General features: G+C 41.7%; 1 protein-coding gene across 6 annotated transcripts in view; it reads right to left on the reverse strand.

The window, feature by feature from the left end:
- Positions 1–26,221, reverse strand: part of ATP10D (ATPase phospholipid transporting 10D (putative)) — a 105,157-nt gene that overhangs the window by 27,901 nt on the left and 51,035 nt on the right. For all 6 annotated transcript variants that reach the window (XR_014311075.1, XR_014311076.1, XM_082728358.1 and 3 more), the window contains 7 exons: positions 25,932–26,184; positions 16,511–16,749; positions 8,309–8,497; positions 5,277–5,886; positions 4,569–4,675; positions 2,491–2,617; positions 698–882 (listed from right to left, as the gene is read on the reverse strand). Coding sequence is in view for 4 of the 6 variants with exons in the window: in XM_082728358.1 (XP_082584484.1) it covers positions 698–882; positions 2,491–2,617; positions 4,569–4,675; positions 5,277–5,886; positions 8,309–8,497; positions 16,511–16,749; positions 25,932–26,184 (1,710 nt within the window). In the remaining 2 variants the exon portion in view is untranslated. The remainder of the gene's footprint in view (positions 1–697; positions 883–2,490; positions 2,618–4,568; positions 4,676–5,276; positions 5,887–8,308; positions 8,498–16,510; positions 16,750–25,931; positions 26,185–26,221) is intronic.

Below are 26,221 nucleotides of genomic sequence, written 5' to 3' on the forward strand. Positions count from 1 at the left end.
AGAGATCACAAGTAGGCAGAGAGGCAGGCAGAGAAAGAGAGAGGAGGAAGCAGGCTCCCCGCTGAGCAGAGAGCCCCATGCGGGACTCGATTCCAGGACCCTGAATCATGACCAGAGCCGAAGGCAGCGGCTTAACCCACTGAGCCACCCAGGAGCCCCTCTTAAATTCCTTCTTAAGGAAAAAAAAAAAAAAAATTCCCCTCCCTTAAAAAACAGTTTGAAACATGGTATTCTCAAAAGCACTATACCTACGAATTACCACTAGAGGGCATAATTATCCCGAGAGTCCATTTTTGTAATTAACCATAAAGACATTAAAGTGTTCACCTGATTTTGATAGAAATCACCACCTCAACTTGAAATAGAGGTATATTCCTGTCCCAGAACTTGATATATTTTGCCATTATGGGCTAAATCTTACTCAGTTCCCTGGAAACTGAGTATGGGGGAGGGGAGGCAAATAAAAAATGAAAGGCAACTTTCTTTAGCAATAATTCTTTTGAATCATGTTTAACCATGAAGCCTTTAGAAGGACTACGGTACCTTCCAGAGCACAAGGTAGGCTGCTAAAGAGAAGACATAATTATCAAGCTAAGGGTTACTGGGGTTTTTTTTTTCTTCCCTACATTCATCCAATCACAAACACTCCCCTGGCTAAGAAAAAGCAAAAGGACAGATTCAGTCTCATGATACGTACTTTGCTCTGGGTATTGAGGATAAAGAGCTTGTCACCCGCCTCCAGGAGTTTGCACGCATAAGCTATGTTGACAGCTGTCTCCTGCTTGTCCCCTGTCAGCATCCAGATCTTGATGCCGGCTTTCTGAAGGGCCTCGATGGACTCGGGGACTCCCTCCTGCAGACGGTCTTCAATGCCTGTCGCACCTAGAAGACAGCCGGATGCAAAGGGCTTGTGAGAAATCAAAGCCAGCAGAAGCTCACCTGGGCTATAACGGAACTCTGTTAGCACCATCCTGAGCTACACACTGTTCCAGTAGCTTCTGGGCATTCAAAGGAAGCATGAAGAACCAGCCCAAAATCATAGACAATATCATATCTGGGGAAGGAAGCCTTAGGAATCACTGAGCTTATTAAACTTACTTGTTCTCCTTTAGGATAGCTTTCCTCTCTGTGAATTGAGGGAAGCTTGTGGTTTTAGTTACTTATGTAACCTTGCTCTATAATCTTATAATTCTGTGGTACTCCTGAGGGTAAGGCAGGCGTTTGAGGAATGCCCTTGCCAATAAGTTGCTTATGTTATGAAAGAGCATTGAAAATAGATATTACAAGTCTGCAAATACCTTTTCTAAACCAACGGGGGCCAGAAAAGCTTTGGAATTCCAAAGTTTTTCAGATTTTAGAAACGTAATGTAGTGCATCGTTTTGAAATATCCACTAATAAAGCATATTAAGATTTCTGTAGCAAAACTTATAATGTTTGTACTAATTAGGATAATAAAGACTCATAAAATCTTATCAAATCAGGCCTGATTTTATAGCCAAATGCATTCTGGCATTAAACCCACAGAGCACTTTTGAATTTGGAATTTCATTAGAAATGTGGACCCGTACTATGGACACTGTCACAGAGAAATGACACAGATTAGGGATCATCGCTCTTCCCACTCCTTACAAAGTGAGATCCTTGTTCTTCTGTGAACCAGAGCAATGGAGCTGAGAGACTGGTCCCTCGGTGTGTGAGCACTCAGATTAGAGTCTAGATCTCCAGACTCTTGAGACAGTGGGGATTCTCAAGCCTGGCTGCCTCTTAGCATTCCTTGGGGGAGCTTTTAAATATACAAACGCCCCAGCCACATGTCAGATCAAGGAATCAGAACCCCTGAGAAGAGTTTAAAGTGCTCCAGGTGATTTCAGGATGCAGCTCAGTCTGGACAAGAGGTGTCTGCTGTGCAACCTTTAGCTGCCATCAGGATGTAAAAGAGGGAGAAACAAATTTCACTGGTCCGGTTGTAGGTACAGAATAAAGAACATCGGCCCTGGAACTAGGTAGATCTGAGTCTCCTTCTAGCTCTGTCAGCTAGTAGCACGTGACTTTGAACAAGTCAACGAACCACTCCGTGCTCTAAGTTTCCTCTAAATAAGAGAGATTTGACATGCAGATTCCAAAGACCACACGTTTCATGTACCTTAACCAACACCTGGCAAGAAACGTCAACTGGATAGCCTCTGGAACCAGGATATTTATTTGACTTGGTAGTCTATGTTAAGTGATAAGGTTTTAAATGATCTTCTTAAGGATGACCACCCTGATCCCACCATAAGTGAAGTCTAGTTCACTACAGTGGAAAGCAAAATGAAAAGAATTGGAAACGGGGTACAGATCAGACTGGACAGGGTGGAGAGAACTATTTGCTCTGTTAGATCAAAGTGGTGGTGTGTTGGGGGCCAACCACTGGTGAATGACTTTAAACTTAGAGCTATCCAGTGTTTTCCAACGTTCTCTATTTTGACTGTACAACATAGTCTACCTACCAAGTAAAGTGAGCTTGTTCTCCAACCTCATGGCAGATTCAAGGAGTAATTCTTCCCTGTGGTCAATGCTGGTTTCAGCTAAAAAATGGTTCCTCAGCCACTCGGCGTATTCAGCGTCACTCATGACCTGCAGTGCAGGGGAGAAAAGAGCTGTGAGAAAGGCCATATCATCTTACAGGATCCTGCCAGGACCCTGACCACTAGGTAATCCAAGCTTAGACCCATCCAAGCTAGGTAATCCTGTCTTCATTCCTCATGCCACAAGCTTTCTGAGATCAGACTATTATAACACTGATGATGGATGGACCCACTAGCTCAGTACCTCTTGGAAATCCTAGGCATCATATATAATGAAAAGGGATGAATCTATTTAATTAAGCCAGGGACTATGCAGTTGGAAGAGGTCTCCACTTGGTGTTGAATCTAGAAAGATCTTAATGGTGCAGTTGAGAAAGTGGCATCAGGACTGCTCAGTTCCAAGTATTAGGGAGGCAGCAGCACGCTGGTATCTTCGGATGATTAGTTTATGGGGTAGTTATTTGTAAAGGTGAAAAGAGGGAGGGAACCATACACGTGAAACAAGGAAGGACTCTTCCAGAAGAAATTAAATGGAATTCCTGAAGAAGGAACCAATGGTACATTTTCCTTCTTCTTTAGGTTGCCATAGAGAGAAATCTACATTACAAGTTTCCTAAAGCAACACGAAATTGAGGGAGGAAAGCAATTTCTCTACTTATTCTTACCTACAGGGTTAGTGGGCCTAGGATGAATCTGACATCTACTGGGCTGCATTTTTATCAGGGGCAGGATCATTCCACTTGAAAAGGTAGAACTCTCTCCTTTTCCTTTGATCTTGAAACTTTCCATGCCGCTGGCTGACTAAGTGTTGACTAGGAGCCTGCAACAGTTGCAACAGATCCCAGTTGCCCTAAGGCAGATCATAAGAACTAGAATTTGGCTAAGAAACAAGAGATCCCTAGGTTTACCTAGTAGAGTCTCCAATTCAGGCTTCCAGGAGGAAATCATAATGAATGGCAATTCATGCACTGAGACTTTAAGTTGCATGTATCTGCCTGTCTTTTATACTCATTGGAGCCCAAAATGACAGAGTGAAATCAATACTCTGGCTTCTAACACAGCCAAAATTAACCGCAGGGTTGAGAGGGAGAGAAGGTGGGGTGGGGGAGTGTTATATGGAGAAGAGGCAAAGAGGTGGCAAGATGAATTTCTTGTTCTTTTCTAGTATTTCCCCTACATGGACTTGTCATTCTCTGTTTCGTGTTCATCAAAGTCTCTGGTACACCTCCACAACTAACACCCTTCCCTCCCCCATAAGACAGCCTTCTCTTGTCTCAACCCCTACTCGACTCCCTCTCATTGAAGCTAAGAAGCTTGACTTGGTCAATACCCAAGCCACATCCTCCTGGCATAAAGACGTGACCGATTCACTTGAAAAGGGCTCCAGGTCTGTTTCCCCCATGTCCCCAGGGGAGGGTCTGGTAATATCACCCCTCAGCTTCTTGGAGTTCTGTCTTCTTCCTTATTACTTCAATGTTTTAGAAAGCATACACAACATCTCAGGATTATTCTCAACAAGAGAATGATCCATACTGACATAATATTTAATAAAATTACTTGGATTGATAGATAAAGACTTATGAGCATGTAAGGAAAAGTTGTGAGAACTTTAAGGGAAAATTAAGGCCAGACTCTGGCCTCATTCTTTCCAAAGAACATTTAATGCAGGGATTATATTTACAAAGGACTGAGGGAAAAGGAAGTAGGTCCAGGGACTTTTAGATTTTTATTTCCAGCCAAACTGCAGTTAACGTACTCACAGACACACTGAAACAGGGGAGAACTCTGAAAACAGAACTTTCAGGTGTTCTTCTGGCAAAACACTGAGAACAAACTCCAACCAATCAATGCATATGGAAGACAGACGCTATGAATAGAGAGCCCACGATCCAAGAGCTTCCCAACGGTGTGGATCAGGGTTTGATGCATGCTTGACCCCAAGCAGTGAGGGCCACCCAAGCGAAAGAATGAACACGATGGCCCCAACACAGCAGCCTCACCTTCTTCGCTATACATAAAGTGCGTAGGCCCCGTCTGGCATAGTCATCCAAGTGTTTCTGGGTTTTCTCCCTTATTATCATCTGCTGTTTCTCCAGACTTGCTCCATCTGAAATAATTAACAAAACAAGTATTCCCACCAGTCTGCCCAATTACAGAGATGTTTTTACAAACAATGGTATAGTTTCCAACCCACAACAGACAAAAGACCTTGTAGTTCTGAATCCCAAATGCACATTTATAAAAGGGACCCTGAATAAATCTTTCCCGTGCACCCTTCCTCCTGGAAAGAACTTAATACAAACACGGTTCCCACAACATCAATGACAATAGTAACAAGAACCATCATCATTCTAGCTGCCTCCGTTGGGGAGGCACTGGGAAGAGGCTTTATGCGTAGTGCACACAGTATGCCATTAGACCTCCAAGGAACCTATAAAACAGGTATGACACTCCCCATTTGTTGAACACAGTATAGGTAGGTAACTTTACCAACACAGCACCGATGACAGAGGCCAGATGTGCACCCAGGTCTGTGCAGCACCAAAACTTACATGCATTCTCACCAAATCCTAGGCAGCTTCCCCCATTTACAAAGTGCAACTGATCCCCAAATACCCACGTGTTTCTCTTTATAAACCATCGAGATTGGCCTTTCAATCTCTGAACCGCGCACATACCCCTCCATGTTCTGCGCAGTAGGAACTCACCCGGGGAAGCCACCGAGAGCAACTCCATGATGACCGAGTCAGCACCCTTTGTATACACCACGACTTGGTTGGAAAGGGGGTGCCGAACGACCACAGACATTCTTTTCCTTACGGAGTCGAAGGGCAGGATGTGTAGGAGTTGAAATGTTAATGGCCCCAGAGCAGCGAAGTCCACCACGACCTGCTCTGGGGTCCGGGAGCGTAAAGTGCACTGGTAAGCCCTGGCCGCATACACCAAGGCCGCCTCATCGGGGCTCTCCGCCTCATAACACAGGGTGGAGGTCGAGGGCTGTCCAGGGGAGGGCGCCGTCTCGCCTTCCGGGAGGCCAGGATCACTGTTCTGTTTCTCCATATCTGGAGGGCAAGGAGAGTCCCCAGAGCCCTGGGGGCGCTCACTCCCAGGGGAGGCCTCTTCCTCCACTGGGGAAGCCAGTTTCATTCGACTAAAGAGGGAGAGTCTGCTCACAAAGGCATTTGGGACCCCAGGAGAGGGCTCTTTCCCACCAGCAAGCGATGGTGAACTTGATCTTCGGACAGACAATCTCTGGAAGAGGTTTTTAATCTCTTCCAAGGACTTGATAGGCATTCCACTCAGGGACGAGAGCCCAATCTAGGAGAGAAGATTCCAGAGAATCTCAGTAATACAATAAAAAAAAGCAGTAGATGACAACGGTAAAGTCAAACCAGGAAATAATTAGATAAGGAAAGAGTTACCACTCCTTAAACAGCCAGCAGCCTGCTTCATACATAAAATTGCCTCCACAAAATACAAGCAAAAATAAAAATGGCCATAATGAAAAATATGTGCTAATGTTGATGGCATTATAATTTCTATAACCATTCAGAAAGAGATGTGACAAATGATAGCAAAACATAAAATGCTACTATTGCTACCAGTGGGCATACGATAGCAGTGTTGCCTAATGAATAATTTAAAATATAGTTAATCCATAATATTTATTATGTACATCCTAGCAATAGCAATTTAAAAATTATAAGCAAATGAAGTATTCAAAAATAGCAAAATAGCAATATCTTCTTGAATATTTTAAAAATAAAGTTTAGAAAGCCTATGGGGTAAAACTGGAAAACCTATAAAAATGTAAAAATTGTGTGAACAATATAAAATTTTTTTTAAATTGTGTGAACAATATAAGAAACATGTGAGTAATAATATACATTCAAAACACTGGAAGAAAGTTAAGTCAAACAATTAACAAGATGGGGCGCCTGGGTAGCTCAGTGGGTTAGGCCTCTGCCTTCAGCTCAGGTCATGATCTCAGGGTCCTCGGATCGAGCCCCGCATCAGGCTTGGAGCCTGCTTCCCCCCTCTCTCTCTGCCTGCCTCTCTGCATGCTTGTGATCTCTCTCTCTGTCAAATAAACAAACAAACAAACAAGATGGGCTTTTTTTCCCTTTCCCCCACCAGATTCTATAAAGGTTGTTACTACGACTTTTTCTGTTGTCTTAAAAAAGTAAAGAAATTGACCTACAGAAGAGTTATCAGCACAAATTATCAGCTTATCAGCAGAAATTCACAATGAATGTGAGTCTCTATTATAATTTCTATTACAAAATTTTTTGTAATTTTTAGCCTGATGTTTTTCTAGCTCATAACATTTATGTGATTAAATGTAGAATTTAATATTATGAAGGCCAATTAATTGGATCCTAAAACTCTGTCATTCAGAAATGCCCAAGATATTAAAAAGTTTTTTCCTAAAAATTTTTAATCTTCTGACAGTTGGAGAAACACATGTTGGTCGATTTCTATACTTATCGGAACTCGGAAATGAAAAGAGACCATCACAGGTGAGGTTTCATCTTCTTTGTAGATTCTGTTTAGTTCCTTATTATTCACTGTCTCAGTCACTACCTCAAAATATCATGAAGCTTAGGCTCTTCTACCTGTAGAGACCTTCTTTCAGACCACAGGGTATTATATTCTTTGGGGATAAGGCGACAGTATTTTTCAAACAAAAAACACCAAGAGGTGCCTACTTTAGAAACAGATGTATGAGAAAAGTTGTCACATGAGGAGAAAAAAAGAACATCCAGTGATTTATTCTCTAATTACGTAATCACTTTCTAAAGAGAAACTCTCTAGCCAAAAGTCTTACAAAAACAGTTTTCTGATCAAATAAAAGCTTAATTGGAAGTAAGTTATTTTTATGTTAAAGTTGACCACCTCTGAAGTTGCTAAAAGAAAATGATCTGATGGAAAATTAAAATTTAATTGGGTTGCATCGCAAATTGAATTTTAAGTGGATATGTGCAAAAGGGAAGAAAGTTATCCACAAGGAAGCTAGCACAGCATGTGGTGAATCACCGGTCTTTTAAACAAGTTTTTCTTTTTAATTGAAAATGAATGTTTCCATAAATTCTAAACTATAAATTGACTTTTTCAATCTTGCTTTTGTGGGAACTGCAGCATCTTGATACATTATAAAAATATTGGATTTTTAAATTGGGTTAGAACTAATTAGAACTAACCCAACTGGTACAGAAAAATGGTACATTATCATTAAACATGATAATGAATCCAATACTTTATATTTCGCTTGACATAATGCATATGATGTGGGAAGTCTCAGAAGCCTCGAAGAAGCTTCAATTTGGTAAAGAAACTATGCAAAATGAACACAGCCACATTCTACCAGAGCGGTTCTCATCAGCTATCCTTCTAGAGTCAAAACAGTAGAATAGCACTGAGCCATACTTCATGGGTTCAAATCTCACTTCCCCCACTTGGCCCTGTGACCCCAGGAAAATTACTTACCCTCAACTATAAAATGGGGAATAATGGAGTAATATTACCTGATTTACGCGGTCATTGGAAGGGTAACATGTTAGTATCAATAAATCACTTAGAATATCGTAGTTACAGAGCAGAGATTAAGTGATGTATGTTAGCTGGTATTGTTATTATCATTTAGCATTAATTATTATCTACATAACAAGGCCAGTATAAGTACATTTAAACCCGAAGTTCTCTTCTGGGAAGTAACCCTTATTTGTATTAGAGACCTTACCTTTTGTCGTGGTTGGTTGGGAGCAGAAACCACTACTGTGTTGCAAATTGCCAAAGCAATAAAGAAGTCCATGATGTACAAGGTCTCCAGTAGTGGATCTGGGATAGTCTCATCTAGTGGGGTAAAAAGCTGCGGTGTAATCTGACTAAATTTGTCCAAAAGCCTGGTGTCTGGTACCACATCTGTTTCCTAAAAACCCAAGACAAAGTGTTATTACAGTAAGTAATCTAAAACTGTGAGCTTTAAATTTACAAGAGAAGTAGTTTTATAAGCAGAATCTATGAACCTGTGATAGTAAACTTTATTCTCCTAAAAAAGATTTAATATATATGGTGCCATGGGAAGTGAGCATAGGAAAATAACAGAAAAAAAAAAAAAAAAGGGAAAATCCAGAATGCCTAATTCTGATGGAGAGTACCCTATTAACTTAAACTCGTCAAGAGACAGGAACAATGCCTTCCACCAAAATCTAGCTGAAATACACAGTTGCCTCAGCACCCAAAAGCAACTGACAATTCATCCAACAACCGAGGAGTACCAACTGTCTTTGAAGTCAGGACATTATTCATACCATGTTATTTTAACAAAATATCTTATGGTTCGAATCACTACCATTATAAAAACAAAAGCAGAAACAAGAGGAGAACCTCCCTGAGAAATACAGGAGGAACAGGGGAACATATTCAAAGATCATTACTAGTAACATACTATAAACCACTAATGAGGGTTCCTCCAAGAGATTTCTGATCATCAAATACATTCGGCAACTGTGCCCTGTGCCCTCCGTTTAAAGATCCTGAGCACAAATTAGCTCTCAGAAGTTCTGCTGTTGAACAAAACTATATCCACTTTGTTTAACACAGTGCTTCTCACGCCTACTGAAGAGTACTGGTTTTAACAAAAGAATGTTGTAGTAGAAATCTGTTTATAATCCGGTAACATGTAGACAACTGCTTTAGAAATTTTTCAGAGGAGCCAAAACAGGGACCATCTGCTACAAATCAAGTTTTCACAAAAGCAACACTGTATTCTAGAGGAGCCGTGGATGGAGTTGGTTGGCAAAGCGAACTGACTGCCGGAAAGCCAGGAGAGGTGATTTAGAAGCAGGAGTAAAATGGGGAGATGTGAGACGTGCGAGTTTAAACTCAGAAGACCACAGCTTGTATTTCACGCTTAGCAGTTTGGTGAGAACTCGCATAGGCTTAATGAGAGCATGGGGTGAAAATCGTGTGGGCTTGGGTTCAGGCCCTAGACCCACTGGACACTAGCTGGTGGCCTCACACAGCTTGTTCAACCCACCAAGCTTCATTTCCCTCTTCTGAGTAATACTAAAAATAACACCTATGTTACAAGGCGGCTGTATAAAGTGAGCAAGATAATGAGGTGATAACCAGCACAACAGGAATCTTCAGGCAGGTTACCAGACACACTATCTGCTGCCACAAAGCATTTTTTTTTTTTTTAAGATTTTCTTTATTTGAGAGAGAGAGAGAGAAACTGAGAGCATGCATGAGTGGGGGAGGGGAAAGGCGGAGGGAGAAGCAGACACCTTGCTGAGCAGGGAGCCCGATGTAGGGCTCAATCCCAGGACCCTGAGCTGAAGACAGACGCTTAACCAACTGAGCCACCCAGGCGCACCTGTCACAAAGCATTCTTAAAACTTCTATCTAAATACATCAACATCTACTGTACTGTGATGTCTGACTTGGCAAAATTTGAATTTTTTACAGTTTGGTGGAGTTTATCATAGGCCCCAGTAATCTGATGGCTGTTCTCTAATGAGTCCGCCACAATAACCTCATGAATCTCACGTATGCAGTAACACTGAGACAGTGCCTGGGCCCTCAGTTCTTCGCAGAACAATCCTTTCCTCAACGACCTTCTTGCCAGGGTGAATAAAAGTCTGAGAGACTTCTTTCTTACTCAGTGCTTAGTCAGCCAAGGGATGACTGGGAAACTTGTTACATGAGATTTATCAAGGTCTCTGATTATATTGTCATCTGGTTCTTGTGAGATTCCATGAGCTGGAAAATGTTTCCAGAGACATGTGTCTGTCTCAGAATGTTAAAATACAGTAAGCCAAAAAAACCAAACAACAAAACACCCAACTTATTTCAGAACGGAACTCTAAGAAATATTTAAATCAAACAGGTTTCTTTACTGCAGCTCTTCTCAGAGAGGTTAATGGGTACTGGGACTCTTCAAGAAGAGGCTGGCATGGGCATCCTTCCCAAATTAAATTTTTTAGAGACATCTGCTCTGGGGAGCACATTTGGGATTGCCTTAGAGACCTTATAAGCTTATAGTGATTTCATTGTCTCCATGAACTTTTTACTGACTAATGACTCACTTCAGGACATAAAGGAGTCCTCTGAACTTCAAAATCAATCTAAGACGATTGAAAGGTCTCTACCTTTCACTTTTGTGGTAAACACTATTGACATAAGCCGTCTCACAAGCCAGTGGCGTCCCCCACAAGCCAGTGGGGGAATGTGACGACTGCCTGAACCAAAAAGCTGGACCGTGAGCCTAAGAAGAGAAGAATTACTAGACCCTTTCAAAAGCGGGGCTCTTGTCAGCAAAACTGTGTTTACAAAAAGTACTCTTAAATGCGGGAAAAACCCAGAAACTCAGGACCACACAAGACAACCATAACACAAGACATGAAAGAAGAGCCCCTGAGATTTAAGGAAAGATCTGTATCATACTGAGCTGCAGGCACGTAACATTCTTTCACTTAAGTTGGTCTCTCTACATAAATTAATCCCTAGTAACTAAGATACTTAGCTGCTGAACTGAAGAGAAGGTACAGAGTTATCACATGCAACTCTGATCTGTAGGACTGTATCTAGCGGATACAAAAAGAAAAAAAAAAAGATAGGATCTTTTCTGAGATCCAAATCTTCCTCACTGAGACCCTGTATTACAAAATTGGATTTTGCTCTTTTTTTCTGTGATGGACAGCTTCTGCCTTCTCGGAACTCCGATTACCCCAAGAGCCAGGCCCACATCATGCTGCTTTAAATGATTCCAGGCGCATTTCGTTCTTAGAGTTTGTTAAGTTCCTTTAATGGAAGGACCATCCTGTATTGATCTTTGGATCCCTAACTCAAAACCCAGTACATGGAGAAGAATAAAATTTTATTGTACACGACTACCAAACACTTGCTGCTTTTATATTATATAAGTAGGCGCTGGAGAAACAGAATGAAAAGATGCCACTCGGGCGCCTGGGTGGCTCAGTGGCTCAGGTCATGATCTCAGGGTCCTGGGATCGAGGCCTAAGTCTGGCTCTCTGCTGGGCAGGGAACCTACTTCCTCTCTCTCTCTCTGCCTGCCTCTCTGCCTACTTGTGATCTGTCTGTCAAATAAATGAATATAAAAAAAAGATCTTTAAAAAAAAAAGATGCCACTCTTTAGAAAACTTACATAAACCCCCCCCCCCACTTTGACTCAAATAGACATTTTTTTTTTAAATGCAGAGAAAAGTCGGTTAAGTGTCCGACTTGATTTCGGCTCAGGCTGTGATCCTGGCGTCATGGGATTGAGCCCCGGTCAGACTCCTTGCTCGGTGTGGAGTCGGCCGGAGACTCTCTCTCCACCCCCTTGGCCCCTCCCCATCCTCTGTCTTTAAATGCAGAGAAAAGTTATCCTCCTAATTGAATTTAAGCACAATGTGGATAGTTTCCTACAGTTAAACAAAGCCTTATCTTGTTTCATGTTGGTGGTCCTGCATCTTTGTCTGAATCTTATATACCATCTGCCTATTTAAAACTTTAGATTTTCATGATTCATATTGCGCCTTCCTACCAGGTTGCAGGTCTGATTAAACAAGCAAATGTTGGCCAAGACCTCTCTTTGCCCTCTAACAGTGCTGGCTGAAGCTTTACGATGGCCTTAATAGTGCCCCCCGTTCCTCCCCCAGTTCTCCCAGTGGCCATGGCTCTTACTTCATTTCCCACTGCCATCCTACTCCAGCTTTAGGGGCTCAATGGCCCACCTAAAGTGGCTGAAGTATGGACACACGAGCCTTCTTCTGGCTCCCTCAGATTCCTGACCACCACAGACGAGCCCCCACAACCACACATGGTCGTTCCTCCCCTACACCACGTTCGTCCACAGCCCCTTGTCTCGGAGCCCCCACAGTTGCCACACAGCCTGCCCTACATGCTCTTCCTTTTCTCCTCGGCAAACCCCTAACTCATTAGTTTAATCCCAACTCAAGTTTTACGTCTCTTCTGTGGCCCTTCTCAATCCCTCCTCATCCCCTGAGAGTCGATCACTCCCCTCTTTGCGCCCTTGCTCTACTCTGGTTTAACCCACCATTACGGCATCTATAACACAGGATGGTAGGTATGTATTGATATGTCTGTCTCCTCTTCCTAGAATAAAACCAAAGGACAGGGACATGTCATATTCATTCTATATCCCAGTGTCTAGTATTTTGCCACTGTTTTTCACTAAGCCATTCATTCATTCATTCACTGATCCCATCAATATTTTGCTGATCTATGGTGTCAGGCACTCTCAGGGAAAGAGAGGTGCCTAGGGCAGATAGGATCCTAGCTTGCATGGAGCTCACATTCTAATGTGAGGAGATATCAGATCCAAACACTAACCTGTGAACAAGTAAGATGCTTCTAGAATGAGACAGAGAGAGACAGGGTGGAGATGGGGGTGGAAAGAACTTTGGATTAGGTGGTAGGGATGGTTTACCGACAAGGTGATTCTAAGCTAAGGCCTCAATGACAGATAGGAGATCACACAGGGCTCTAGCAGCTACCCAGGCAAAATGAACAGCGCTCTCACTGAATGAAAGCAGAGAGAGGACCAAAGAAGCACAGAAACACTGGCCTACAAGGAAAAGGTTTCTATTTCAAATAGGTAAAATGAACCTAGGACTCAGGGGTCTCAGTGACATTTTACTTCCCAAAGGTTGGCATATATTTGCCGGTGCCCTGCCTAGGATCCTCACCCCTGGCACTCAACTCGCCTCCCCGTCCGAGGTGCCATCTTACAATCTTCCGTTTCTAGACATCACGGCTCCCGATGTGCTCTCAAGTTGGTCTTCTTTTTTTAATTAAATTGATTCTTTTTTTTATTATGTTGTGTCAGTCACCATACAGGACATCATTAGTTTTTGATGTCGTGTTCCATGATTCATTGTTTGCCTGTAACACCCAGTGCTCCATGTAATCCGTGCCCTCCTTAATGCCCACCACCAGGCTCACCCAATCCCCCACCCCCGTCCCTTCTAAAACCCTCCGTTTGCTTCCCAGAGTCCACAGTCTCTCATGGCTCATCTCCCTCCAATTTCCCCGCCTTCATTCCCCCTTCTCCTAATGTCCTCCGTGGGATTCCTTACATTTGTATTCTGAACCCGGGCTCCACGGACAGGCTTCAGCAATTGTAGGAAAAATTTTTAGAGATGCTAATTTTTCAGGACAAAGAATTGATAGCTTTCTCAAAATAATCTCACATCTACAAAAAGGGTAAAATGAACTTGTCCAGAGCAAGAGTGAAAGGATCTCGGATCTCAAGGAACACCTACCTCTTTATCCTATATATAACAGGTGTGGTTTTGAAAACACAAAACCAAACAACAACCCCAGTGTGTCCACGCAAAGAGAATGACACATGGCCTTGAAGTATAGGGCAAGTAAGAAAAAAAAATTGGACTGAATGGGGAGACTGAGCGTGGTCATCAGCTTCATTTAACAACCTTCAAAACTACTTCTTGAGGGGCACCTGGGTGGCTCAGTCAGTTAAGCATTTGCCTTCAGCTCGGGCCATGACCCCAACATCCTGGGATTGCCGCCCTGCTTAGCGGGGAGTCTGCTGCTCTTTCTCCCTCTGCCTGCTGCTCCCCTTGCTTGTGTGCTCTCTCTCTCTCTCATGAATAAAAAAAAAAAAAAAATCTTAAAAAACAAAACAAAACCAAAAAACCTACTTGTCAAGAACGGACACACAAGACACTACACCGAATGCTGAGGAGTCAAGATGAGAGTTCTTGCTCTCAAGGAGTTAATGGTGTATGTCAGAGGCAGAAATAAGAAATAAATTAGAACCAAGGAAGGGAGGGAATGTGTACAGAGAGCTCAGGATCTGAGAAGAGTCTGAGAAGTCTTCCGAAGGAAGAATATTTAGGGGCGCCTGGGGGGCTCAGTCCGATAAGCAACTGACTCTTGGATTCAGCTCAGGTCATGATCTCAGGGTTGTGAGATCAAGCCCTAAGTGGGGCTCTGCAGGGTCTGCTTGGGATTCCCTCCCTCTTCCTCTCCCCCTCCTTCTCAAGCCTTCCCACCGCTTGCGTGCGGGCTTTTTTTCTCCCTCAAATTAAAAAAAAAAAAAAGAAGAAGGAAGAATATTTGAAGTAAGTATTATAAGAAGTAAGTATTTCATCAGGTTTGGTAGACAGAGGTAGGTTGCCGGGAGGGGAGAGTACATTTTGGATGGAGGAAATGGTACAGATGAAAGAACAGGCTAAGAAATATCATTTTTTTCTAAGAAGACAATGAGACTAAATCAGGAAACTGAGAGCGTGGGTAGGGCACAGGCCCTCTGGGTAGCCAGGCCCTACTACTTCCAAGGAAACATGAGTCAACAGGTGGTAACTTCATGTCCTTGAAAAATGTAAAAGCTTAGTAGAGGAAAAGGTGAAAAAGAGAGGAAAATCGATATCTATTCCAGATATAGTCTTTTTAAAAAAGATTTTACTGGGGCACCTGGGTGGCTCAGTGGGTTAAGCCACTGCCTTCGGCTCAGGTCATGATCTCAGGGTCCTGGGATCGAGTCCCGCATCGGGCTCTCTGCTCAGCAGGGAGCCTGCTTCCTTCTCTCTCTCTCTCTCTCTGCCTGCCTCTCAGTGTACTTGTAATTTCTCTCTGTCAAATAAATAAATAAAATCTTTAAAAAAAAAAAAAAGATTTTACTTTCAAGTAATCTCTACACCCAATGTGGGGCTCGAACCCACAACCCCACACGAGATCAAGAGTCATGCGCTCTCCTAACCGAGCCAGACATATGCCCCTTTTCCTGATATGGCCTTAAAGTGAGTGCACAGAAGAGGCTAGATGCATTCTTTCCCTATTTCTCTTTTAGAAGTTGGGAGGAAAATTAAGGCTAGATGCTTGGAAGGGTCTGATCTATGTCCAAAATCCACTAGGCCAGGTTTTATATCTTAGTGCCACAGAAATTAACGAAATGAGTTGTACTGAAATATCACCCTCGTGGATGCAATTTTCACTGGCAACTTCAAAAAGAGCCAAGAGAGTCCCCTCAGGGCCTTTCTAGGACCAGCGAGCTCACTGGGGTCTACTCAGATCACATCGCTACTATGAAAACCATACAATAAATTCAACGCAGAAACCCAAAGATTCCCCCAAAGTAGATTCGTTCTTGTTACAAGCTGCCTATTTTAAAGATCAACCAGTTACTAGTCTCACGGCTGGGGAGTCCTCTCATCTTGGGAAAACACAAGTATTGATGAACTGTGGAGGGCAGAAATCAGGCAGCTGAATTTTTACTGAAGCAATGTTAAGTATGGCAAAACTGGCGACCTCTAGCTCTTTCATGGAAGTGTCGTCCGTCTTTCCTATCTTCCACGTGACGCTCTCTATTTTCTGGCAGTAAAACGGGTTCATCAGTAAGTGTGACTAAACACTGTTCAACTCTTCCCTCTGGGAATCAAGCAACACCCAGCTGAGCTTTAAAATGAAAATATGAGAAAATGTCCTACTGAGGACTGGGAAAGGGGAAGAGGACACAGGTGTGGTGGGATGTGGGGGAGGAATGCAGAAAGATAAAAAGGCTTTAGGAGGGTACTTGAATTTGCCTGGGATTCAGACATCCTTCCCTGTCTGTGAGATAACCCTGCCAAGCTTTGGGGCTCTGAGAGTGAGCCAAGTGCCTTAAACCCCAGCAGCCTTCTTCAGGCTCAGACACGACTGGCCCCGATCAGAAACACCAGGCTTTTTCAGAAATGATATATTATCTCTCAACACTGAATCATCCCACAAATCAGGAAGTTGCACTAGTGTTTGCTTATATTTCTAATGATGTGTGGCAATTACACTAAACGGCAATTACGCAGTCTCTTCTCAGGTAGGAAAGACAACAGTGTTGGGCTCTGTCACAATTACGGAATGTTCTTTCATTATTCATGACGGATGTGCAAAATTCAAGTCACGCATTCACACTTACAATGGGGCTACTGAAAGCAGCCTGTCTGGAGTGAGGCACTTCACTGGCTCCTTCTCTACTTCCCAGAGCTGAACAGCTCCCAGCAAGATGATTCGAGCATTTACTTCCCACGGGCCCGTTATGAACCGTCCTGCAGCTGGGGGCCCTGGGTTTCACCATATTGCTGAGGGAGTCGACCGGAGTGTCAGTGGACTCTTCATCTTCAGAGATTGCTTCCTGGTAGGACTCTAACCTCTTGGCTGAAAGAGAAAAATCACACGGGGTCCTTACCTGAGAAGAAGCGCTTGCAGGTTGAGTATGTCAGACATTTACTTCAACAGCTCTCACACATCACCTCCTCCCCAAATCTGCCCTCCAAAATCCCCAAAATCTCCAGATTCCCTTAATGAACCTACCTTGCTAAGAAAAGTAGAAGCAGTTAGGAAGCAACTCCCTTCTTATCCCATCAGCAAATCTACCAACCTCTCCACACTGGTATCCAAACTCTTGTTTTTACCACTACTACTACTACTACTGCTGCTGCTACTACTACTACTACTATTGATAAAGTTTCAATTGCCAAACTTTCTCAATTTGCAATCTGTCTCTACTACTACTACTACTATTGATAAAGTTTCAATTGCCAAGCTTTCTCAATTTGAAATCTGTCTCCCACCCCGCAAGCCTTTTCAAGGACTTCACCCTTACAATTCTCCCCTTGTGCTGACAACAATCTCTCCTCAACCAGTCTCATGGCTTTCTGTCCCTGTCTGCCCACCTGACACTACTCCTGGCAAGGTCACCCATGAGCTCCACATTACCCAATCCAATTACCGCATCCGTCCATATCTTATCTGCGCTCTTAGTAACATCCAACAGAGCTGACCGTTCTCTCTGAACGGAGAAGCTCTTTGGGCTTCTCCGACACCATGCGTACCTGTTCTTCCTCCTACTTTAATGGCCGTTCCTTCTTAGATTCTCCTGCTGTCTTCTCTTCAGCCCTCAAACATCAGGCTGCTGCAGGAACTCTTTCCCTGCTCCACCTCTAGACTCTTCCTTGGTCATGTCACCTGGCCTTATATTTGAAATATCATTTCATATGCACCTGACTTCCAAACCTGTAACTTCAACTCCAATTTCTAATTGGAATCCAGACTCCTATATATATCTAACTCTCTACTTGATACTTCCAGCTGGATGTCTAGTGGACTCTTTAAGCAGATATCCACAGAGCTCACTCTCTTACCTTTCTCAAGTCTCTTACCACATCCCTTGACAGCAAAAGCTTGCCAGATACAACACACTATTATAAACCCTACTGCAGTACTTAACACCATCTAAACACTATAGATCTTGTTTTTATTTTTTTGAAACATCCACTAGAATATAAACTCCCAAAAAGGCAGAGTTTTGTCTATTTTGTTAATATGATATTAACATGTTAATGTGATATTCCCAGAGCCGTATTTACTAATACTCAGTAAATATTTGTTGACTAAATAGAGACTAGATATCTTACATTTGATATGGCCAAAGAAGAACTCTTCCTCACTTCTCCCTCTAACTTACTCTTCCTCTGGCCTTCCCCATCTTTGTAGACAGGACCTAAATATTTATCCAGCTACTTGTCCAAAAATCTAGGAGTCTCCTTGATTCTCCTGGTCTTCCCCGGCACCCATATGTAAAACATCACCAATAGCTATCTATTATTTATCCAAAATACATCTCAAATATCTCAAACTCTCTCCATCTTCATGACCTTAGTCCAAGCCACCATCACATCCCAACTGGGCCAGTGCAAATAGCCTCATCACTGGTCTCCCTGCCCCTCTGCACTCCATTCCTCAACCAGTAGCTAGAGTGATCTTCCTAAAACATAAAGCAGAGCAGATTGTTCATGCACAAAACTTCCCTTATTTTGGCTTCCATAGCTCAAAATGATCTGATTGCAGCTGACTTCTTGAACATTCCTGCCCCTTCTTCTTCCACCCTTCTCCACAGTCCAGCCTCGCTGGCCTTCTCTTCTTACTTTGAAAACTGCCAAGCTCATTTTACCCTGAGGGCCTCTATTCCAGCTGCTGCCTCTCACTGGTAGGTTTTTGCACCTGAACTTCAAGCGTGTTATTTAGATCTAAGCTCTAAATATTAGAGAGGCCCTGCCCCCCCACCCAATCCAAAGTGACTTTCGATCATTCTGTATCATAACAACCCATTTTAATTCTCTGGAAAGCACTTTTCATTTTTTTCTTGATTTAAGAATTAATTTATTTGCATCTATTTTCTCCAATAGAAGCTCTTTGAGAACAGGGTCCTTGTCTGTCTTGTTTATCGTGATAACCAGTGTCTGGAATACAGAGTGGACAATCGGTAAATATGTACTTGTTGAATTGCTAGTTGTCTGTATTCAGGCCAAGTCTAGTTACTAAATATAGGGTATGGCTTTGGCAAGTTAATTTATAAAATAAAGAATGTCTGCATATCCTGTTTAATAGTCTCTATCTGGGATCAAGGGAAAGTTGTGGGGTAGGGACTTAACATTTATTGAGGACCTCCTTTCCATCAGGCGTCTGTCTAAGTTCCTTTACAAACGTCTACATCTTCCTTTTTCATCTTAAACATAATGCTACCAGGTAGAAACCATCACTGCTCCACTTTATAGCTAAGAGAGGCTAAGATCCAGACAGATCCTTGACCAGGGACATGGTCTTCTGACCAAGGTTAAATAGCTAGTTGGGGGCAGAGCTGGGATATGAATTTCGATCTTCCTGACTCCAAAGCCAGTACATGTATCCACTACTTCTATCTCTTTAGCAGTCATTGGTATATGATAGATTAGTTCAGAGACTCTCAACAAGGGGTGACTCTATTCCCCCAAACATTTCACAATGCCTTTACACACTTTGTTTGTCACAACTTGGGCAGGAGTGCTACTGGCATTCAGTGCGCAGAGCCCAAGGAAGCATCTAAACATCTTAGAAGGCACAGGACAGCCCCCAGGATGAAGAATAATGCAGCCAAAAATGTCAATAGTGCTGAGGTTGATACATCCTTGAACAGCTAAAGAAATTTACTAGTATGTGATACCATTTTTAAAATAAATAATTACAGGGGCACCTGGCTGGCTCGGTGGGTTAAGCCTCTGCCTTCAGCTCAGATCATGATCTCAGGGTCCTGGGATGGAGCCCCGCATTGGGCTCTCTGCTCAAAGGGGAGCCTGCTTCCCTCTCTCTCTCTCTGCCTACTTGTGATCTCTCTCTGTCAAATAAATAAATAAAATCTTTTAAAAATAAAAATAAATAAAGTAATTACAGTATTACAAAACCTATAGAAACATAAGGGCTATACAGGAAGTTCTTCTAGCCATCATTAGGGAAATCAGTCACCATGCAATTGTGTAATTACTATAATGCCAGAGAGCTCAGCCCTTAGGACGGGACAAACTTGTTCAATAAATAAAACTGAAGAACACATGGGGTAATCTTTAATCATTTTGTAAAAAACTATGAGAAGGAAATAGACCAGTAAAGTTATAATTTGATTCAGAAAACAAAGCTACTGGAATAATACTTGTAGACTCGGAAAATTTCTCAACAATTGGGCATGAGAAGGAAAAGCATATTACCATATTGGTCAACAAAATCTACCCAAATGATCATGAAGATTTTCATATGTCTCTTAAAGCTGGTTCTAATTAGTTCCATGAATGGGAGTGGGGCAGGAATCCTTGCCTTCCAACTCAAAGGAGAAAATACAAAGTATGTAGTCTTTCCTTTGACTCGAGGAAGGTATTGGATTAGCTTCTAGGTCAACTACTTTATTTCTCCTTCTTATTTAATCCCTCATCTTCTCTTCTGACTCACCCTTCAAATAGCTAATAACCTATTCATGGCCCGTTATTTATATTTATTTGCTATCTGGAAGAAGTCGGCAAGAGTCTATAGAACAAAAAGTTTATACACTTTTCAATGTGCCCCCCAAAGGGCCAAAACCAAAAACGAACAACACACCGTGCTCAAGGACTTCTCCCATCTATATCACCATATCTGCCAAACATTTCGCTATGAACTAATCCCCCAAACATTTCCAGCATCCCAACTTTGACCTGTTATAAACAGCATGCCCAGCTAAGCTTCGTCCAACTGTATCATCCGCATATCTTTGATACACAAATCTTTCCTTCTAAACTAACTCCCTGTGCATTTCCAGCATTCCAAAAATTTCTTTGCCCGATATCCTCTAGGCTCCAAATCTTGATCAGAGCTAAATTCGCCTCCTACACTGACTGCTAAAAATCAAAACGGTATGCAACAAGAACACCAGACTTTAATCTTAATGACACTCACATATTTTTACATTTCCATGTCTGTCTTCCACACTGGACCATGAGCTCCCCAAAAGATCAATCTATTTATTTTGAGAACTATAATTACAACCACAATAGCAGCTCTTACTGATAAAGAACTTATTCTGTGCCATGCTCCAACTGGCTTTTCATAAATTATCTTCATGAATAATACTGATCCTTTTTATTGAGGCCCAGAGAAATTAGATAACTTGCCCAGAGTCACTCAGCTTGTAGGCAGTAAAGACGGGAATCAGACTCAGGAGGCCGGATTCCAAAATCCTTGTTCTTGGAAACTTCTAGGGGCTACCACTGTAGAGATCACATTCACAAATCGTGCACCATAGAGACACTCGCTAGACAAACTGAAAGTGAGAAACATTCTACAAAATCCTTAAATAGCGCCCTTCAGAACTAGAGTCATCCAAAAACAGAAAGCTTGAAAAGCTGTCAAATCTAAGTGACTGTCCCAAGGTCTCCTGGATGGGATCCTTGAAGATAAGGTAAAAATGAAGAAACCTGACTGAAGTATGGATTTCAGTTAATAATGCCATGTCAATAGTATTTCATTACTTATGACAAATGTATTATATGACTAATATAAGATGTTAACGACAAAGGAAACTGGGTGGGGGGCACAACGAACCCTTAATAGCATCTGTAAATCTAATAATATTCTACACTAAAAAATTATTTTAAAAAAGACAACCTCTTTCAGTAATCTTTTAAAGAAATATCTTTGCTGCTGAGTCCATAGACCAAATTTCTAAGTTGCAATTTTTTTTATTTTATTTTTTTTAAGTTTATTAATTTTACTTTTTTTTTTTTAAGTTTACTGATTTACATAATCTCTGTACCAAATGCGGGGCTCAAATTCATGACCTTGAGATCAAGAGCCACACACTCTTCCAGCTGAGCCAGCCAGGTGCCCCTATGTTGCAAGGTTTTAAAACATCAAATTGTTGTCAGATGTGTTTAGTTTAAATGCATACGTACACGGGGCTCTTTCCTAGCAACAATGTTCTTTACGGAAAGATCAAATCTTTTGCCCGCAAATCCTAAAAAGAGTTAACTAGCTTTCATTTTAGTGAACATAGTATGTCTCAGCATTAAATTCTGGAGAGCAGTAGCCCCTACTATTCCCTCCTTTGTCAATCAGAGTGTGTATGTACATGTCTTTGTTTTTAAGCCATTACAGAAAGGAGACCCGGAACTCTGGATGTATCTATGGCAGAGATCTGCTCCCAGGCAAAGCTGGAACCTTCTAGAAGGAGTGCAACACCCATGGAGCACAAACAGTTCAGTCAGGGTAGCATAGGATTTTCAGTCACTTGGTACCTTCTCTGCCTAAGGGGCTACAGAGGAGACACACTTGCTGAGCCAAATGTGGGGACTCCCATCTCAGGGACTGGGATAGGAAAGGGCGGTACTAGCCCTCTTAAATACTCCTAATACAAAAAACAAGGCAGTGCTTTCCACTGTATATTTTGTGAAACATTACTACTATAAGATACTTCTTCAAAACAGGGATCTAGAGTCAAACATTATGGAGGACACAAATCTCACAAATGGGTGTGAAAGTTCAGCTACACTGAGGTGGATTATTTATATACATGTTGGCAGTTATTATAGTGCAATATAGCATAGCCTCTAGAAGTGCAACACCCATGGTGCACAAACAGTTCAGTCAGGGTAGTGTAGGATTTTCAGTCACTTGGTACCTTCTCTGCCTAAGGTAGAGAAAAGAGAACAGAAAGGTAGTCATGAGGAAGTCTTAAGAAAAATGGTTGTAAAAACAAAAGCACACCATAATGCCACTAAATATATATATATATATATATATATATATATATATATATATTAATGTGTACAAAAAAAGACTCAAAAGAAATGTACAAAAGTGCTAACTGTGGTCCACTCTGGTGGGCATTATTGATGGCTTTTAAATTTTCTTCTTTTAGCTTATCTGGAATTTTCTACAATATTGCTTTGGTAACAAAAATACACTGAAGAAGATGAAACAATGCAGAGTATCAATATATCCAATATGAATAGCTATTTTTTAGATTTCTATAGTGATTATGCAATAAATATTCAACATTTTATCCCTCGCGTTCACAGGTAACAAAACCCAGCTTAAAAAATACATGTGCCGGGGCGCCTCGGTGGCTCAGTGGTTAAGCCGCTGCCTTCGGCTCAGGTCATGATCCCAGGGTCCTAGGATCGAGCCCCGCATCGGGCTCTTTGCTCAGCAGGGAGCCTGCTTCCTCCTCTCTCTCTCTGCCTGCCTCTCTGCCTACTTACGATCTCTGTCTGTCAAATAAATAAATAAAATCTTTAAAAAAAAAAAAAATACATGTGCCTAGGGGTGCCTGGGTGGCTCAGTGGGTTAAGCTGCTGCCTTCGGCTCGGGTCATGATCCCAGGGTCCTGGGATCGAGTCCCATGTCGGGCTCTCTGCTCAGCAGGGAGCCAGCTTCTCTCTCTCCCTCTGCCTGCCTCTCTGCCTGCTTGTGATCTCTTTCTCTGTCAAATAAATAAATAAAATCTTAAAAAAAAAAAAAATACATGTGCCTAGGAGGGTGCCTAGGTGGCTCAGTCAGTTAAACCTCTGCCTTTGGCTCAGGTCATGATCCCAGGGTCCTTGGATACAGTCCCACATTGGGCTCCCTGCTCGGCATGGAGCCTGCTTCTCCTTCCACCTGCTCTGCTGGCTGCTCTCCCTGTTTGTATTCTCACTCTCTGACAAATAAATAAATACCATCTTTAAAAAAAAAAAGATTCTTCCTCTCCATCTACCCCTGTCCCAACTCATGAATAAAATCTTAAAAATATATATACACATATATGTATGCATGTATGTATGTATATCTAGGAGAAAATAGTTATATTTTTCAAAATTTGGGGCCGGGTTTAACACTACTGACAGGAATTATAATATTCGTAATCTTATTAATATTCATAATAGCTGACAAGATTTAATAAACATAAAAATTCTGACAAGTTAGAAACACCCTAAGAGACCATGCTAGACAGAATTCTAAGATGGCCCCCAAGTTTCTGATCCCCCTGACCGGAACATACCTTCCGGGTACTATGGGGTTTCGCTTCTGTGATTCACTTATGTTAGATGGAAACCTTGGAAAGATTTTGCAGATGTGACCAAGCAGCTAACCAGCTGAATCTGAGTTAATCTAAAAGAAGACTATCCTAGGTAGATCTGATCTCATGAGGTAAAAAGAAGAGTGACAGCACTTCCCTGAAGTCAGAGAAATTCAAAGCTAGAAATTATGCTGCGGCTTTGAGGAAGCAAACTAGGACGCTAGGAAGAGGCTATCTGGTAAGCAACAGTGGGCCACCTCTAGGAGCTCGGAACAGTCCCTAAATTTCAGACACTTGGAACAGACACTAAATTTCAGCTTGGTGACAGACCCTGAGGGGGATGCCCCCATCCAACACCCAGGCTCCAAGCCCCACAAAAGCCATGAGACAGTATATTTGTGTTGTTTAAGGTCACTAAATTTGTCATAATTTGTTATCTGGCAGTAGAAAACTAATACAGTGATAAATGAAGAAGCAGGAAAACACTCATCACACACAGAAGGATAATATCACAGGGACAAATTATTTAACATTCAGTTCAATACGAGCCCCCTAATGAACATGCACAGTGGCCACAGACAACCTAGACTGAACAACGAGCTGAACGCCAGCCCTGCCTTAATAGATAAAATCTTCCTACAAAATAGGGAAAGGAAATGACCACTGTACCAAGGAAATTCAAAAGGCCAACGAACACATAAAAAGTTAAGCATCTCATTGCTAATCAGAGACAAATTAAGGCAATGAAGTGCTGAGTAGACAAAAATCACACAGATTAAGAGTAACTTCATCCCATTATGGCTGGTGTGAAAAGCGGGTATTGTTTTTCTGGGTGGTAGAAATGTAAATCAGCACAATATTTTAGAGGTAAATTTTGTAGGATCTATAAAAATTTTATATGTGCATTCCTCTGGAGCCAATAATACCACTCTAGAAAGGTATCTCATAAAAATAGGATATGTACAAACATGTATGTACAAAAATGCATACTACTTGGTGAGTTTTCTTTTACATATCATAATCTTTAATTATGTCTCCTTGCCTTAAACTCTAAAAGCTACATGAGATCAAGGGACTTGTACCACAGATTAGGCACTCACAAAATTTATGTTGAATGAGTAAGTGATAATTGAGTATGTTCACTGAAAGTATTGTTACAATAGCAAAGTAAGCGTGACCACATACAGTGCAAAACCATGCACTTAATGTTAAGTTATGAGCTCACTCAGAAAAAAAATCCATGAGATAGTGTCGAATAAAACAAGCAAACTGCAAAAAGAAATAATGTAACTGTTCTAACTTATAAAAGGGAAAATGTGCAAATATGTATGTTCACATATAAAAGAATATGGAGTTATATGTTCATCAAATTGTTAATGGTGGTTAACCTCTAGAGAGTAAGGTTTTTAATTAGTTATGGGCAGTTCTCAGAACTATTTTCATAGGAGTGCATATTACTTTTATAAATAACAAAATTAATGTAGTTCAGTTCTTTAAAGAAAGCTTGCCATTTGTATTATTTACTTAGCCTCAGAAGTTTAGCTCATTATATTTATTCTTAAACTATGTGTTCTTAACCAAGAATCGATGGATATCTATGGCTAAAGGAAGATGTGATGGGTTAGGGAGAAGATGTACCCCTCCCTCTGGAATTATTTTCAAAATATTTCTTATGGAGATTCAGTTGTTTCATTAGATTCAAAATATTTCTTAGGGAGATGGTCATAGTTTCATTAGATTCTCAAAGTATCTATAATACTCTATTCTCACTGTACCTCATCTCCCACCTCCTACTGCTATTAGTAGGATTTTCCTCCCTTTTGAAGAAACTATGGCAGTAGACCCCTTGACTCTGACCTACTAGCTTTTGAAAGCACAATGAAGCTTAATGCCTCTTTTGATGAGGTACAGCACCCATATGCTAGAACTATCAAAGCTTTAACTGGGTGCCCAAAACGACCAATCTTAGGGTTGGTTTTCACAGAAACCCAACACTCACCATTTTCTTCATGGCAGTAATCGAAGCCTGCCACACTACATCTTCGGAAAACCATCTTATTCTCAGTAAGAGTTCCTGTCTTATCAGAAAAGAGATACTGAATCTGTCCAAGATCCTCGGTGATGTTGAGGGCTCGGCACTGAACGGTAGAATCCATTTTCTCATTGTAGAAATCCACATCACTTTGAATAAAATATATCTGTCCAAGCTTCACGATTTCAATGGAAACATAGAGTGAAATGGGAATCAAGACCTAAGAGGAACCAAATAATTTAAACAATGTTAGAGGG

Source organism: Mustela nivalis (assembly GCF_964662115.1).
Source record: "Mustela nivalis genome assembly, chromosome: 4".
NCBI lineage: Eukaryota > Metazoa > Chordata > Mammalia > Carnivora > Mustelidae > Mustela > Mustela nivalis.